Genomic DNA, 18,144 nt, shown 5'->3' on the forward strand with positions numbered 1-18,144 from the left:
TTCCATGTAGTCTGAAAGGCAGCCTAGGGTACCTATTGGGGGGGGGGGCTTATCTTTACAGGATAATCCCGGTGTGCCCTCTCCTAGGAGCAAGTATAAGTAGGAGCAAGTAGAAGAGCCTGGGCTTCTCCACAGCAGTGCCCTCCCAGAGAGACGTGTAAAGCTACCCTCGTTTCAAGTTTTTAGAAAGCGCAAATTAGCCAAAAAAAGCCTCACAAATGAAGTGTGGTTTCAAGGGCTGTTTTCAAATGAATCCAAAGCTTTACGCAGCAATTTTTATTGGTATACTTGCCAAAATTTGATGAGACTGTGTTATGTGTTTTTCCTTTGCACAGATTAAATTTAACACACACCAAAAAAAGGCACTGAGTGAAGATGACATGCTAGCTGCAATCCTAGGCACTCTTGTTTTCCCCCCTGTCTACAAGTCCCAGCTGACTCGTGGTGATCCCGCAGGGCTTTCAAGACAGACAAGAGATGTTCAGAGATGGTTTTGCCATTGCCTGCCTCTACATCACAGCCCTGGTATTCCTTGGTGGTCTCCCGTCCAAGTACTAACCAGGGCCGACCCTGCTTTGCTTCTGAGATCTGATGAAACGGGGCTTCCCTGAGCCTTCCTCTGGGTCAGCACTGGGCAAAGCCCATTGAGCTTAATGAGATTTACTTCTGAGTATACATGGTTAGGATTGCACAGTAAATTCAGCACACCCAAAGTCCTGTGCATTATGTGCTGTCCCCTACTAGCAGACAACTCCCAAGATGACAGTGGTGGCAGCGAATACCCTAGTGGAAGGAAGTGGAATAGCACCCTCCAGGAGTTGACCCTGGCCCCAAGGAAGGGGTGGGCAGAACGGGGTCTGCAGGTTAAGCTGTTACCTACCAGGGGTGGCCAAACTGCAGTTCGGGAGCCACATGAGGCTCTTCCACACAGTCTAAATTAATGTTAATAAAAAGCAAATTTGCAAATTTTTCAATAAAAACGTGTGTGTGATATTTGTTCATGTCTTGTGGCTCTCAGACATCTGACGTTTATTCTGTGTGGCTCTTACGTTAAGCAAGCTTGCTCGTGAGAGGCTGACCCACAGATCAAGCAGTCAACAAGACTTGCAAAAAATGCTTCCTGTGTATTACAGTCTAAATTCCTACAAATCATAAGAAAATCCTAGAACAAACATACATAATCAAAGATACATCATCAATGTCGTCTCCGGATTATATAACAACGTTTCAAAACTGGCTCTTCCTCAGGAATATCAGAGTGGTACAAAAGCTCTCTTGCTCTTAAAGTGCTTTACAACAAGTCATGAAAGTTAATACAATTCATTCAAATAGACGCTTGGGATCCATTAGAAGCTTAGCAGCATATCTGAGCCTGAACATATTGAGATCAGCGTCCTATTTGAATGAAAGTGCTTCTGATACTCAGGCTAGGAACAATCTACAGAGGTAGGGCTGAGGTTTAGGGGGACTTGGCCAAAAGTAGCCACCTCCCAAGCGCCAAACCGTCAGACAAGGGAGGGATACAATGAGGGGCTCTCCCATGTACAACCTCAGTTGCCCACACCAGAAAGGCAAGGCTGAGATGGGTGAGTAGCAGGAATTTTTAAAAACGCACCGTTACTATTTGTTTGGCCAGACCAAGAAAACGGGACTGGAATGTTCCATTTCATTGAAAAGGGTCCAGAAATTACACTTAAATACAGAATGCTGTGGTCAGAATGCTGCCTGGATTGGGTCTCGGGGACCGTTATCACTCCAGCACTGACTTCAGATCTACTTCTAGGCCCAATTGAGGGTGCTGGTATGACCTTGAAAGTCCTGAACAGTCTGGCATCTGCATCCCTTAAGAACCACTTACTCCCATGCAACCCTACCCGACTATTACAGTCACCTTCAGGGACCCTGCAGCAACCTGAGACAGGGCCTTTTGGGTCGCAGCACCCCAGGGAGATTTGTCTATCCCCCCCCTCCTTTTGATCACTGTCTTCCACCAGCAGGTAAAGACACTTCTGTTTTGCCTGGTGTTCCATTACCGACCCTCCGTGTATGTGAGAGAAAGAGAGGTTGACCTTTAATGTCTTTTCAGTCACTCGCTGCCTTGAGGGCCCTAACTGGACAGGAAGGCGGGATGCACAAGCTTTTAAAACCACCAAAATTAATTAATTCTGGATTTAAAACATGGAGAGCAAAAGATCACCTCCAGGTGAGCAGGCTGGGGAGCTTTAGCAAACGCGGCCTTTTAGGCTCTCAGTGTGCCATGAATGACAGGACAGAGGCACGCGTCTTCTGGGATGCTGCTACAAACTGTTGCCTGCGAGCGACAACGTTTGCAAGCCAGAGATACAGATTTCAGAAATATGCCTGGAGAATCGACAGAGCCCCAAAAGCGGGTCTGCTGAGGACGGCCACAGCATCCCCTTTCGCCCAGGCTACGAAAACAGATTGCGCTAGTGTGCCATGGTGCACGAGGAGGGATTGGTTGCCCTCTTCACCCCTCTTGTCCAAATTTCTGCAATCTCACCTACAGAACCTTAGTCTCATTAATGAATAACAGACAGGAAGGAACATCCACGACAGGGCTCTTCCTAGGGAATGACAGGGGCCCCAGTGCTGAAAGTAATTGAAAATCTACTTTGAAACGTCACCCGCCCCTGCCTCTTCCCAATTTAGGCAGTGGCGCCGAGGCAGGTTTCCAGAACCGGGAGGCCTATCCAGCAGAAAGCACGGAAAGCCAGGTTCACAGCATCTGAGGGCTGAGTCTCAGCCAAAAAGAGGCAGTCAAGACTGGAGGGATGGGGTGGGGGGTGAGGGGACGGGAATCTACGGGAGGTGCTGCGGCGGAGCCTGCATCCATTAGGAGAGCAGCGGCGACAGATTTCCCGAAGCTGAGTTCTGGGCTCCAAAAACTCAAATCCTAAAAACTGATGCGGGCAGCGGCATCCCCCCCCTCCCCCCAGACCCATAGCGGGAAGCAGAGCAAGCAGGCCGGCTGGCTTGGCTGAGCGCATGACACGATACGCACGGAGAGGAGGGGAGAAGTCTCCTTCCAGCTGCGGCCTCCGTGCAATACGTTTGGCTCACAAAGACCGTTTTGTTCTCCCTGGAAAAGCACACACGGCTATTTTTAAAAAATGACCGCACGGCAGGCATCCAGAGATGCAGAACGGTGGCTCTGTTTCAGAGCCGCCAAAGGCATTTGGAGGGCTTTTTGAATCTCAAAAACAGCCGAAGTTCCCGCTTGGTAACGGGGCATTAAATACACATATACGGAAGTTAATACCCTGCTAGTCTCTTTTTTCTTTTCTTTCTTTTTCTTTCTTGCAAAAGGACAGACGGTTAAGAACTATCCTCAGTGATGGGGGGTGGGGGGGAAATGTGCAGAAAGCCACAGTTATTAGGAAAAGGTAGCAAAAGCCAGGAACTACAAGAAGGGGAGAGGGGAGAGCTCTCCTACTTCCATCCTCATATGCTTCATTTACCTGTTATAAGGGCTGGGGGGGGGGGAGATTCTGCTCTGCCAACCAGATCCATGCAATTCAGACCCCATTTCTGAGTGCTGCGTTTCAGACGTTTTAGCACTAACAAGTCCTATGAACCATTAACTCCCATAATACAGCTCTCTGTTTGGAGATTAAGGAGCTGAACTCAGGCAAGGATCCAGAGAAGGGGAGGGGTGGAAAATGAAATACAATACCCCCACACTTCTCCCCAGATACTTAATCCAGCCAACGCAAAACACAGAAATATAAGATGTGGTGGCATACTGTAATTTTCCCCATGTAAGCTGTACCCGTGTGCAATGCTCCCTCTAAGCTGTGGAGTCTTGTGAGCAAAAATTCTACTTTGTGAGCTACTGGCATTAAAACTGTGAGCGAGCGATTTGGCTACTGCATAAAGTAATTTGCTCCGGAGCCCTCCTTCCTGAGCTGAGCCAAAAATGTGTGAGCCAGAGGCTAAAAAACTGTGAGCTAGCTCACACTAACTCAGCTTAGAGGGAACACTGCGGTGTATATCTCTTTAAGATTAAGTTGTATCGTGCTATACACCTGAAAAGGATTGAGAGAGGCACTCCTCCCTCTCTCCGTTTTTTAAGCCTCCTTCCCTGCAGGTCGGGGCGTGTGTTACTATCGAGGATACTACTGAATAAACAAGGTTACGGACCTGAGCTGTGCTGGTGTGTACTGGTTGTCGGTCTCCTCGTGGCTAGAAGAGTTACACCACTCTCTACTAAAAGACATTACAGGCCGTGTGGGTCTCTGCTGCCATTACCCTCCTCTTGCGCGCGCGCGCACACAAAACACCCTGACCAAATGCACATAGATAACTGAGCGACTTATTTTCTTATTAGGGAAATGGGGAGGGAAAACACAGACAGGTGGGAATCATTTAAAAGGGAGAGAAAGAGAAAGACCTCATTACTAGAGACAGCCTGGAAACAAGGGCGCAGCCACATTGCATGGAAGCAGCTCCACATCATTACGCCCCCAGATACCTGGATAGCATTCCGGGGGGACACTTCCACGGTGGCACCGCAGAAGCGCCATCTGTCTGCACTAATTGCGACAAGAAGCTTTTAGGTCTTTAATAATGGAAACATGAGCCGGAATTCCCAGGCAGCGGTTCGCTGCGGCTGCTCGGCTTGCCCACGGAACTGAAATTTAAGAAAAACGGCTTCTCTTGCAGGAACAGAAGGAAAACAACCTTTTTTTTTTTTTGAGAGGGGAATTTAGAGGGTTAACCTCCAAGCAGCAAAAGAAACTCTTGGGGCTCCTGAACCGATGCCACAGTGTGTGACTTCCTCACTGCCATGAGACCTAGAAACCAGTTTTGTTTTAAGAAACCAGAATCTACCGCTGTAATCTACATCCATTGTGTGTGTATTAAGGGTTTTTTTTGTTTGTTTTCAAAGCCAAGCTTGCAAGTTTCATGGTTTCAGTTTACTTTCCACTCACTGTGTATTCTGCGTGTTTTTTCCCATACCATTTCATCCATTTTCTGAATTCTTTGTCCATGCTCTGGAAAAGGAGGGAGACAGGAGACAAAAGCAAAAAAGAAAAATGCCTTACTGTCAGTAAACCTGATTATCGGTTAATATCAGAGCAAACTGAGGGTGGGCTGCCGAATGGCAGCCCTTTCGAGAGCTTACTGCTACCCAAACAAGCAAGCAAAACAGCCCCGTTTCTAAGATGGGAAGGAAGCTGAAGGTTACGGTGATGGCCGGCCAGGAACGGAAGGGATTGTGGCGGGCAGACCAGCTATCAGGACCGGCAGCCTGGAAGGTCGACTCTCTTGGCATCGTTTGTAGGAGGGGCTGCAGCTTGGAGGCGGGGCCTGCCCTTTCCCCACAGAAAGACTCAGGTGCCGTTCTCAGCACCTCCACAAATGGTACTTAGAAACATAGAAACATAAGAGCTGGAAGGGACCTCCGGGGTCATATAGTCCAATCCCCTGCAAAACGCAGGCAATTCACAACTACCTCCCCCCCCCCCCCCCCCCCCCCCCCCCCCCGTGTCCAAAGCAAAGCAAAAAACCCTTCCTGGGCAATCTGGCCTGGAGGAAAATTCCTTTCTGAGCCAAAGGTGGCAATTGGCATTACCCTGGGCATATAAGAAAGGACCATGAGGACTCAGCACTGGCTCATCCCTTCCTGCCCTCCCTCTCTTGATCTGCCTACGTTCATAGACTCAGCACTGCTATCAGATGGCCATCTAGCCTCTGCCTGGAGAGAAGAAGAAGAGAAGAGATTGGATTTATACCCCGCCCTTCACTACCCAGAGGAGTCTCAGAGTGGCTTACAAACTCCTTTCCCTTCCCCTCCCCACCACAGACACCCTGCGAGGTAGGTGGGGCTGAGAGAGCTCTGACAGAAACTGCTCTTTTCCAAGAACAGCTGTGCCAGAACTTTGGCTTGCCCAAGGTCATCCAGCAGGTGCAAGTGGAGGAATAGGGAATCAAACCCGGTTCTCCCAGATTAGAGTCCGTGCTCTTAACCGCTACACCAAACTGGCTGAAGCAGATGGCTCTGTGTGTACTATATTCAGTTTCCTAAGCCTTGAGACAGTTCCTAGCAAAGCAAGCTCTTCATTCACTATCTCTCCCCACCACCATGCCTACTAGAAAGGTCGGCAGCTTTTAGCCCCACCTTCTGGTACCTGCTCCCCCCTCTTCTCTACCCCATTTTACTTGAGCACCTGCTCCCCACTTCTCCAGCAAAACAAGGTGAACTTGGACCTTGGCTTTGGAACAAAACCATATCTCCCATCACGTTTCAGACAAGGATGTCAGTTTTCTGTAAGGTCTGAAGCTCAGGGGTCATTTCCTGCAGGAGCACACAGGAGCGGAGCTCCGGCAGTAAAGAGCCCAGGGGGCGGGCACATGCAACAAGCCCCACCCCCTGCTCCCAGCAGCCCTCAGTCAGAGCAAGAAGGAGCCAGGTACGTTGCAGAGCCAACCCCCTGGTCCAAAACAGTCCAGTGGCACCTTTAAGCCCAAGTTTTATTCAGGTACAAGTTCTCCCTCCTCTGCGAGGACAGATCTGCACGTCCCCCCCCCCCCAATAGCTAGGAATCCAAAACAGTCCAGTGGAGCCTGAGGGGTGGGGGTTGCCTTCTGACACACTTCCGGTGATGTCAGGGAGTGTGGCATATGCAAATAAGTTATGCTAATGAGTTATGCTAATGAGCTCCTGCGCCTCTTTTTCTACGAAATGACCCCTGCTGAAGCTATACAATTGGGCTTTAGCGGGACTACGGCGGCTGTGCATTCTGAAGTTGCAGCAATGGTTGAATGATGCCCACCGATTGCCTGGATGCTGAGCTGTATATCCAGAAGTGCAGAGATCGCCCAGTGTAAGGGCAGCAGGCACCAAACCCAGTTTCCGAGGTCCTGAGCTTGCTTGCTTCTAAATTAATGGGTGCACGGAAATGCTTCAGATCCCACAAGCAATGCCTGCTGCAGTCTTAGAAGCTAGAGTGGTTACTCAGCAAAGATTTACAGTGCGGGTTTTTTCTTGGCGGGAGGGAACGCCTCTGTCTCTCCGGCAAGCACAGATAATTACACAACAGCAAAAAAAAAAGATTATGCGCAAATGGTGATCCTGCTCCTCCAGCACAATTTACACAGGTTGCAGAATACGGCTTCTCAGTGCAGAATTAAAAAAAGAAAGAAATTAGGACAGTGTGTACAAAGCCACGACGGCCACCAATGGTCTGCCACAGTTGGATCCCATCCTGCCCACAGAGCCCAATGCATTCTAGACTAAGCGGCTGCCTACCTCTGCGTATTTGGCGGGGATATCGGCTTTCTCCACCCCATAATGATGTTTGCAGTTTGTGGCTGCGGCGACTTGCAGAACGACTTGACCCACACCTGAGGCGGCAAGACAAAGAAACACAGTTGAAGTGCCCTGTGACAACATAGTACGAGACAAAATGGCAAAATACTGATTTTTTTAAAAAAAATCTTCTTTACATTCTTCTTTACCAGCAGCTTCATGCGTCAGGGGTAAAGCTGGGGCCAAGAGCTTCCCCGTGCAATCTGAAATGAGCCCAGAGCCCCGTTCCTATTCTGCTGCCACCTGTGCAAAGTAGCTACATTGCTGCGATGATGAACTAAGAAGGGCAGAACCGTGCACAGCATCCTGAGCTCCTTGGCGGAAGAGCAGGATAAAAACACAGGGCTGCAGAAACCAGGTGTGTCATCGGACCCAGGAACCAGTGGGCTTAAGGACGTCCACTTTTGCTTCTCTTTAAAAAATACAGTAAACATCTAGCTGCACATGAAGGCAGATTAAATACGCCTCGGAGAGCGTTACGCACGAAAGATCAACACCTCCTGGTGGTCCTTGGCCCGAAGGAGGCCCGTCTTTCCTCAACCAGAGCCAGGGCTTTCTCTGTCCTGGCCCCAGCCTGGTGGAACATGCTCCCTATTGACACCAGGGCCCTGCGGGATCTCCTTCAATTCCGCAGGGCCTGCAAGACGGAGTTGTTCCACCAGGCCTTTGGTTGAGGCAGTGGGCGCCCGCCTATGGCCTCCCTGAGGTTGCTGTCACTCGTCTATTTACTGACCACCGACAACGGGCCTTTAACTCACTGCACCATCGGGCCAGAGCTTTATACCCAACTGACGCTGTTTCAAGCTGTACCCATTGTTTTAATTGTTATAAGAAATCCACCCTGACTGTTCCCTGGAAGGCCAGATACCGAAGTTGAAGCTCAAATACTTTGGCCACCAAATGAGAAGGGAGCACGCACTGGAGAAGACCCTGATGCTGGGAAAGACTGAAGGTCAAAGAAGACGGGGACGGCAAAGGATGAGATGCTTAAACAGTGTCATATGCAACGAACATGAAATTGAGTAAACTCCGGGAGACAGCAGAAGACAGGAAGGCCTGGCGGGATCTGGTCCATGGGGTTGCGAAGAGTCGGACTTGACTGTGCGACTGAACACATACCCACCCTGAGGCCGTCCGAAATAAATAAAGTGGGGCTCTGTCTTCAGGCCATGGCCTGTGGGATTTGACTCCTTTTCCTCCCCTTGAAGAGCAAGCTCCCAACCCCATTGCGAGCCAGAGAGCCACAAAGAGGGACGCAAGAATAAACTCACAGGATTCGCTGCTGCAGATGTGCCACAGCACCATGGAAGAAGTTCCATTCGGGCACGTTAACCGAGGAGGTGGGAAAGCCAGAGTATGGGCACTCCCTTACTCCAGAGGAGAGTAAGAACAAGACAGTAAGGGGAAGCCAGCTGGAGAAGCAACTGGAGAAGCAACCCTCTCCGTACAGCCTAGGAAGTGATTGGGCAGGCAAAAGCAGCCAGAATCCCAGACACTGGCCTATCAGAAGCCCACGTGAATGAGGGGAACAGGCTGAAGACCGAAGACACAGGAGAGTGAAACCAACCTCACAACACTAGCTGAGAGAGACAGGGGAGGGAGTCACTCAACAGGCAGCCTACGAGGATGTCAGCACCCCTATGGCTGGAGGTCTGGGCAGGTTGTGCTCTGAGGTGCCTAAGCACTTGGGCAATGACAGCAAGAACACATATCCGTTTTTTTAAAAAACAGTTTGCCATGCATCTGCTGTTCCCCCCCCCCCCAACATGCAGAACTATTGTGCAGAACTTCAGTTCTCAGCTACTTGTTTTTATGCTAAATGGCAGCTAACCATGGCAAGTGTTGACACGGGGAATCAGTAACAGCGGGAAGACACAGAGACGAAGAAGAGATTGGATTTATAACCCGTCCTTCACTACCCAGAGGAGTCTCAGAGCGGCTTACAAACTCCTTTCCCTTCCCCTCCCCACAACAGACACCCTGTGAGGTAGGTGGGGCTGCAAGAGCTCTGACAGAAACTGCTCTTTTTCAAGGACAGCTGTGCCAGAACTATGGCTTGACAAAGGTCATCCAGCCAGGTGCAAGTGGAGGAGTGGGGGATCAAACCCGGTTCTCCCAGATTAGAGTCTGCGCACTTAACCACTACACCAAACTGACTGCCTTGCACTAACTGAATCTCCCCCACCCTGTAAGTATGCCGACCCCCTGCCCCTCAGGAGGGGTCGTTTCAACCTCCAATGGACCCATAGGGGTACCCCATGCGTCCATATACCAGGCAACTTGACATTAGTGGACACAAAGATGGACGCCAGGACTGGCAGGCCCCATAATCATGCCTAGGGCATGACCCTGGAAAGCACATGAGATCTTTCTCTGACAGTGCCCCCCCCATATCTGCATACTCCGAACAATGGAACTGCCTTGCCCCAGAGTTACTTCTTTCTATCTCAGTGGCTAATCCTACCAATCTGATCTCATCTTTCCGCCACACATTTCCTTGACAATGACTTCTGCTCCTTTCCCACACCCTCAAGCCAGGTGGCTCATCAAGCAGTATTGTTCCCGCTTTGATTAGTTTAAATTAGCAAGCCAACCACCAGAGAAGTAATCAGGAACCCAATCCAAATTTTACTTTGCATCTAGAAGAGAATCTCCGGTCCCTTTTTGTCCACTCCTGGGAGCTCTATACAGAGTCCCCACCCCACATTGTTTTGTCCCTGATTAATCTCATCAATGCTTTGTTCTGAGGGACCCAGCACATTAGCAAGCCCTCTGGACATGTTTTGGTGTATAAAAATAGCACTCAGAGCTCAGTCTCTGTGGGTCTGCCCCCCCCTGCTGGCAGGTCACCCCCAAATTCATTTGAAGTAATTTTCATTTTTCCAGTCTCTGCTCCATGGACTCCTGATCGCCTGAATTAGGTAAAGTTTAAAGACTCTTGAGAGTCCCTTGGACTGCAAGAAGATCAAATCAGTCAATCCTAAAAGAAATCAACCCTGACTGTTCCCTGGAAAGCCAGATAATGAAGCTGAAGCTCAAATACTCTGGCCACCAAATGAGAAGGGAGCACTCACTGGAGAAGACCCTGACGCTGGGGAAGACTGAAGGTCAGAGAAGACGGGGACGGCAAAGGATGAGATGGTTAGACAGTGTTATGGATGCAACGAACATGAAATTGAGTGGGCTTCGGAGGACGGCGGAAGACAGGAGGGCCTGGCGTGATCTTGTCCATCGGGTCGCGAAGAGTCGGACTCGACTGTGCGACTGAACAGCAACAAATATTTCCCCAACACCCTCCTATTTTCCCACTCACCTCTGTACTTCCATTACTTGTTGGTATGGTTTAACGTATGTTTTAGTTCTGTATGTGTGCATTTTTATTAGGATTTTCTTCTTTTTAATAAAAACAGCCGTTTTGGTTAAGCAACTTCCTGGTCATTGAGAGCTCTCTTAAAGGGAAAGATCCCCATAGACATTGGTAGAACAATCTTCGCTAATACCCCGCCTCTCCCCGAGACCTGCAATTAACTAATTCCCCGCCCCCCCCTGAAACTGAAGGCAGTGATTCAGCTTCTTAAATCAAAGCTGGTAGGGGTAACAGCCAATGTTCCCTCTAAGCTGTGGAGTCTTGAGAGCAAAGATTCTGCTTTGTGAGCTACTGGAATTAAAGTTGTGAGCGAGCGATTTGGCTACTGCATGAATTAGTTTGCTCTGGAGCCATCCTTCTTGAGCTAAGACAAAAATCTGTGAGCCGGAGGCTAAAAAACTGTGAGCTAGCTCACACTAACTCAGTTTAGAGGGAACAATGGTAACAGCACCCATACACACCAATGAATCCCACCTATTTTATGTTCCACTTTTAACTGAAACACACAGGCAATACATTTCTCTCCTCTACAGCAAAGTCTAAAAATACAGCCTTTTCTGAACCAAAGCACAGGTGCCATGAAAAAAGCCACAAGACCCCCACACGAGATGCCATGTTCTGCCTCCCGCAGCAGGACCGTGGCTAACGATGCTGACGTGGAAAGCGACCAAATTGAAAAATTTTCTAAAGCAGAGACAGCAGCTTTGTATACTGGTTACTTTCCGAGCCAACAGCGCATATGAGTGAAAAAGGGAATTTACAAGGAAGGAAAGAGAGGAGCGTTTTCTGAGCAAGGCGGTGCGCAGGAGGGGAGAGTGGGAAGCCGGAACGGCAGCCACTTACCACTGCCCAAGTCCACAAACAAATCGTCTTCAGTCATTTTTATCTCATCTATCATCTGGGCCACCAAGTCGAAGGAAGTCTCTCCGTACACTTCTGGAGAAAAGGGCTCATAGTTGTTGAGTTTTTCTGGGTCTGTGACCGAGTGGTTATACACTTGCTGTAGGATGTGGCGGAGAAGTCCGTTGGAGGGGCGGGTGTTCAGTTTCATGGGCTGGGTGGTTCCTTTCCACTGAAACAAAGGGAGAAAAGGAAACCTTAGTCCCACGGATTGATCTCCGCCATATCAACAGACCCCTTTGGAAGCACAAAATTATCCTCATTCGCAAAGACCAACAACGCTCGAGTTTGAGCCACGCCATGAAGCAGCTGTCCAAACCGGTGTGCTGAGATTTGTCAATATGGCCAAATCTTTCTACTACGCCATCTCATTAATGCCAACATTGAGGGCCATTTTTGGAGACCGATTCCAAAGAAGGCGACAGTTCGGACAGGGGGCCAAGCCAAAGTCTGCAATTCCTAACAGGTGGCTTAGAAATGCTTTCATTTGCTGTTTGCTCAGCACTCCCGTCTCTATGTGCCTCCCAAAAACAATCACTGTGTAGAAGAAGAAGAGAGAAGAAGAGAAGAGAGTGGATGTATACCCCGCCCTTCACTACCCAAAGGTGTCTCAGAGCGGCTTACAAACTCCTTTCCCTTCCCCTCCCCACAACAGACACCCTTGTGAGGTAGGTGGGGCTGAGAGAGCTCTTGACAGAAACTGCTCTTTTTCAAGAACAGCTCTTATCAGAACTACGGCTTGCCCAAGGTCACCCAGCCAGGTGCAAGTGGAGGAGTGGGGAATCAAACCCGGTTCTCCCAGATGAGAGTCCGCGCACTTAACCGCTACACCAAACTGGCTCACAGTGTAACTACAGTTTTGTCAACCAAGGCCTCACATCTAACTGTTACCAGCACAAAGCCAGGACTGTAAACCCACTTGATGCCATGGTTTCTCATGAATGCATGTAGGACACAGGGAGGGGAAAACAAACCTGACCCAAAAACTGGAATCAAGAACCAAAAGGGTGAGATGAAAGTCTAATGAGGGGCCAATATTAAAAACCTAGTTAAAACTTACAATATACAAAAATACAAGTATTTATTGGAAAGACAGTTAAAAACATACATAAGGGCCCAATGAAAGCCTCGTAAAAAAGTATAGCCTAAACACAAGGGCCAATACACATGGCCTGACGCGTTTCTGCCCTATTGGGGCCTGCTGTTTGCTTGAGGACACTCTAGCTCTGACTTTGATAGCCACACAGGTGTCTTTTGGACCTAAATTGGAAGATGTTCTAAATCAGCAACTGTGCATTTGGCACCAGACACATGACTTTCACCTTTTGAGGCCTCACAAACCTCTTTGTCATGTGTCTTTAGATTTTGCTGCTTAACCTTCCTTTTCCTGGTCCAATGTTCACTTATTGGTTATCTTATTGCAATATGCATTTAAGTTATGTGTACCTCAATATTGTTTGACCTCTGAAGAAAGTCCCAATAGGGCAGAAATGCATCAGGCCATGTGTACTGGCCCTTGGGTTTAGGCTATACTTTTTTACGAGGCTTCCACTAGGCCCTTATGTATGTTTTTAACTGTCTTTCCAATAAATACTTGTATTTTCGTGTATTATAAGTTTTAACTAGGTTTTTAATACTGGCCCTTCATTAGGCTTTCTTCTCACCCTTTTGGTTCTTGATTCTCATGAATGCACCCCCACGGTCGTTTCAGACGGCATGCCGAACCGCAGTTCAGAGAGAGGACTCTCAGCCGAGCCTCTGAACTGTGGGGGCTCGCTCACAACTACACTGCCAAAAAGCTAAACGTTGGGCTTTCGTTTTCTGCATCCCCTATTAACTTTCCGAAACCACCACAACTTCAAAACAAAAGCCCCCACTAATTAAAATTGCCCTCCTCATCAGTCCACTGAAATACCTGATGATCAATTCAACGAATGACAGCTTGTAAAACCAACACGGGAGCTTATTCCCACCCACCCCCCAACAACAACAAAACTCTTGAAAATTAAAATCAGCCAATGAAAGAGTCATTCTCTTCTTTCCTGCCAAAGATAATTTCAAGCAATTTTTTTTTTTACTGCACTGTATTAATGAACTCCAGGAATCCTTAAATCCATGGATCTCTGCCACAACACCCTTTGACAGTGTTTTAAGCAGCTTGTAAGCCTCAGCCAATCCTCCAGTCTGTACTTAATAAAGCCTGCAGCTATTTTTGAAAAAGGAAAGGTTACATATAAAACGTTCAAGAGGGAAGGAGGCCGGAGGCTGCTGTTCCTCAGTGGTCTTTAGGAACTGCAACCTGCAAGCTTTTTAATTTGAATAAAATGGCTCTCAACTCTAAAATGTGCATACTTGCCAAGGCTGAGGTTTAAAATAGCCTATATATTTTAGGTGGTTGAAAGTACAGAATGATCTAGGGATATAAATGTGGGTTTCAGCTACCCTGATGCTCAACGGAAATGTGTGGCACCTTTTTGGGGGGTGGGGTGGGGGTTGTTTTTTCATACCATTTTTTTTTTAAACAAACCCAATCTGGCCTATTTTCAATATTGTCATTTTTACATGAGCAAGTTTTCACTATTCCCATTCATTTCTGTGGGTTTTAAATAACGAAACAGCTCCAGTTTCCACTCGATTTGGATTAAGTTTCCTGGGACTGTACCCCTTACTCAAAGGCTCCCCCCCCTTGCCAGATTCCACAGGGCCTGCAAGACGGAGCTCTTCCACCAGGCTTTCAATTAGGAGCCGCCCACCACTACCACCAACTACCACTATGAATGAATGAATTAATTTGTTATTACAGCGCATAGCCAGCAATATAAAACCAAACCTGCAAATAATTATCATATAAATAGATTACAATGTCAAAAGTATCCAGATGGTGAATCTATTAATATAAAACAAGGTTAAATAGAAATAAAATTGTACAAGCATTTTAAACTCTAAAACCAAAAATACGGTGTAATAATGGACAGAATTTAGTCTTTAAAAAGATAAAATAACAAGAATAAAAAGATCGATTAGATTAAAACAAACAGTCCTAACCCAAGTGGCTGCCTGGACGCTGATGAGCTTTTACAACCAAAAAACAAAATTTCGCTATCTGATGTAGCGCTATATGGTCAGAATTTGAAAGCAATTTCTCTATCTTATCCTGATCTGAGGAGCCAACCAAGAGAGGGCCAATAAGTTTTGTGCGGGCTTACTCAAAGGCTCCCCCCTTGCCAGATTCCACAGGGCCTGCAAGACGGAGCTCTTCCACCAGGCTTTCAATTAGGAGCCGCCCACCACTACCACCAACTACCACTATTATTAACATCTGTGGTTAATCGAGCCACATCGTCATGGGAGACTGGACGATCACTGAGTCGGGAACTTTGGGGTTACGTCTTAAAATACGCCACCTTCATTTAACGAAGGAATGACTATTACTGTGAGCACTTTAATCGTTTAATTGTATGATTGTTTTAAAATGTTTAAAATGTTTTATGTGGACTAGGTACACTGTATCGATCAACGTGAGCCGCTCTGAGCCTGTTCGCGGGGAGGGTGGGATACAAATGCAACACAGAAATATAAATAATAATAAATATAAATTTCAGACAAGAGATTGAGCATTTTCACTCCCCTCCCCTGTTCAGTTTGAAAACGAATGCACGTATATTTAATTGTAGTTTAGCCTGAACATCCAGTTCCTTAAAAATAGCCAAGGATTGCCCACGATGCAGAATGAGGAATCAAGAATTGAAGAGGGCTGGAAGGCCATGGTTTTCTGCTTAAGAGTCAACTCTGTGCCAACAAACTAGGCTCCTGTTGGCTGGCCATGCAGGGCAACTGGTTGGCGGCTGGACCAGATGACCACTGATCTCATCCAGCATGCCTCTTCTTACGTTTTTATGGCCTCCCCACTTCCCTGATGGCTCTCCAGTCTCCGTGCCACGCAGCTTCACTGTATTTCCAAGACTTTAACCAAGGTTAACGCAACAGAACCATACGAGTGTGCTGGCCCGTGCAGTCATCCTACTAAGTTAGTCGAGATTCTCAGTGAGTACTGTTTGGTTTGCAAGAGGCTGGGATCAGCCATCGGAAGGAATTCCAGGCGTTCTGGCATGGCGGCCAGGAATACGTACCAACTGGTGAATGCTATCAATGGCGCGATTGTATTTGTCACAAAGCCTTTGCATGCTTTCGAAGCTGGAAAAAAAGGGGGGGAGAGAGGAGAGAAAAGTTAATCAGCCATGCAAATTAAGACTCCCTTCAGGTTGCTAGGTGTGCTCCCGCCCAGCCTGCCTCTTTCAAACAGACACAGCTCCACATACAGAGGCTTGACGCCCTGAGAAGCTGACCCCCAACTTTAATTGCACTCACTCAGTGCCCCGTGTCAGAACTTCAACTCAGGGAGCCCTTTGTCCAAGGCAGAACTCCTACATATGGCATTTAAAAACTCATGTGTGGGGCAGAGGATTCTGCGGCATGTTCCAGGCAATGCTCCCTCTAAGCGGTGGAGTCCTGTGAGCAAAAATTCTGCTTTGTGAGCTACTGGCATTAAAGTTGTGAGCGAGCGATTTGGATACTGCATCAATCAGTTTGCTCTGGGGCCCTCCTTCCCGAGCGAAGACAAAAATGGGTGGGCCGGAGGCTAAAAAGCTGTGAGCTGGCTCACACTAACTCAGCTTAGAGGGAATACTGGTTCCAAGGCGCTCATTTCATGTCCAGTGCCAGCTGTCCTAGCTGCGGTGGCTCAAGTGGTTAAGACGCTGAACTGCCGGCTGTGGAAGGTCAGTAGTTCAGCAGTTCGAGACCCGGGTGCTGCATGATGGAGTGAGCTCCCATCTCTAGTTCCAGCTCCTGCCAACCTAGCAGTTCGAAAGCAAGAAATTGCAAGTAGATCAATAGGCACCACTTCGGTGGGAAGGTAACAGCGTTCCATGCGCCTTGGTGTTTAGTCGTGCCGGCCACATGACCACGGAAACGTCTTCGGACAGCGCTGGCTCTTCGGCTTTGAAACGGAGATGAGCACCGCAACCCTAGAGTCGGATTCGACTGGCTTTCGAGCAAGGGAACCTTTACCTTTACCTTATGCTTCTTCATCCTGCCCTCCCTCCAGGAAATTCAGAATTATAGAACAGGGTGGCCCCCCACCTCGCTTTCATCTTCACAGCAACTCTGAGATATCAACTGGCCTAATCGCTCTCAGGAAACTATGTGGTTGGACGTAGAATTTGAATCTGGGACTCCCTAGTCAAAGTGGGGCCTTCCGGCTGCTACACCGCCGTGGCCATAGAGGTCATCTCATCTGACCTGAGAATGCACCCGAGGATATGGCTCACCTTCCCCAGCAGCTGCACACTGGAGAGGGAAGGATCTGTTTTAGAAGGTTAGTGACAGCGGTGATGCTTTTTTGGCACCTTGCCCAGTATTGGCAATGAACTAAAATATTCATAAACTTCCTTTCATCAAAATAAAACACACAACAACAAAACACAGCCAGAAAGAAGATCATAAGCAACAGTCAAACTTCTATGAGCAGCAAGGTTGAAGCCAGAAATGTTCATGGAGACTAGTTAACAATGGAACTTCCTGGAGGTGAAATTTCATACTTTTGGTACCATCCCAAAGAAGGCCCTGACACACACCCACAACCCCACCACACTTCAGATTCCAGAAGGGTAGGCAAAGAAGCCCCCAAGAAAGCTCCAGGAGGCTTGTATGGAATGAAGGTGGTCTCTGATGAACTCCTGGACTCAACGTAAGGGTCAAAATTGGTTCCTCTGCCAGAACTGGGCAGAGGAACCCATTTAAAGCCCTGTATTCCTCAATCCTAAAAGAAATCCACCCTGACTGTTCCCCGGAAGGCCAGATACTGAAGCTGAAGCTCAAATACTTTGGCTCCCAAATGAGAAGGGAGCACTCACTGGAGAAGACCCTGATGCTGGGAAAGACTGAAGGTCAAAGAAGAAGGGGACGGCAATGGATGAGATGGTTAAACAGTGTTATCGATGCAACGAACATGAAGTTGAGCAAACTCTGGAGGACGGTGGACATGAGGGCCTGGCGCGATGTGGTCCATGGGGTTGCGAAGAGTCAGACTCGACTGTGCGACTGAACAACAACAACAGCAACAAATTTATCCCAAGGCCCAAGCCAGCTGCTGCATCTGGAAGAAACTGCAGCCACTAAACATTTTTCAAAAGCAGACTTCTGCAGTGTGATACAGCCGTCCAATCTCGATATCAGCAGGGCATGTATTACCGCAGCTAGTCCTGCTCTCTTCTGAGGAACCTGATAAGCTTCTAATGAAGTCAAGGGCTTCTATGAATAGTTCCTTCCTGAAAATAAAAGCCTGGGAGTGGAGGGGGCGGGGAGAAGCAGAGGAGAAATTAACCCAGACACAGGGACTAAAACCATGCCCTTATGTACAGTTACTTGATCTGCACAGTTTATACTAACAAATCACCTGGGGTCCCCATGCAGAAGATAGAAGGGGATCCCCCCTCCCCCTGCTCAGCTTGCACACGCTTTCTCAGACACTGAACTGTGCCTG

The 18,144-nt window shown here is 48.1% G+C and overlaps 1 protein-coding gene across 1 annotated transcript in view; it reads right to left on the reverse strand.

Annotated features, from left to right (window-relative positions):
- The window catches only part of DOT1L (DOT1-like histone H3K79 methyltransferase), a 124,097-nt gene that overhangs the window by 68,566 nt on the left and 37,387 nt on the right, over positions 1-18,144 (reverse strand). The window contains exons 5-8 of the mRNA XM_015425067.1: positions 15,731-15,794; positions 11,544-11,772; positions 7,274-7,368; positions 4,953-5,015 (exon numbers count right to left, since the gene is read on the reverse strand). Of these exons, the coding sequence (XP_015280553.1) occupies positions 4,953-5,015; positions 7,274-7,368; positions 11,544-11,772; positions 15,731-15,794 (451 nt within the window). The remainder of the gene's footprint in view (positions 1-4,952; positions 5,016-7,273; positions 7,369-11,543; positions 11,773-15,730; positions 15,795-18,144) is intronic.

The sequence above is a fragment of the Gekko japonicus genome, unplaced genomic scaffold (genome assembly GCF_001447785.1).
Source record: "Gekko japonicus isolate JY-2015 unplaced genomic scaffold, Gekko_japonicus_V1.1 scaffold2858, whole genome shotgun sequence".
Classification (NCBI taxonomy): Eukaryota; Metazoa; Chordata; class Lepidosauria; order Squamata; family Gekkonidae; genus Gekko; species Gekko japonicus.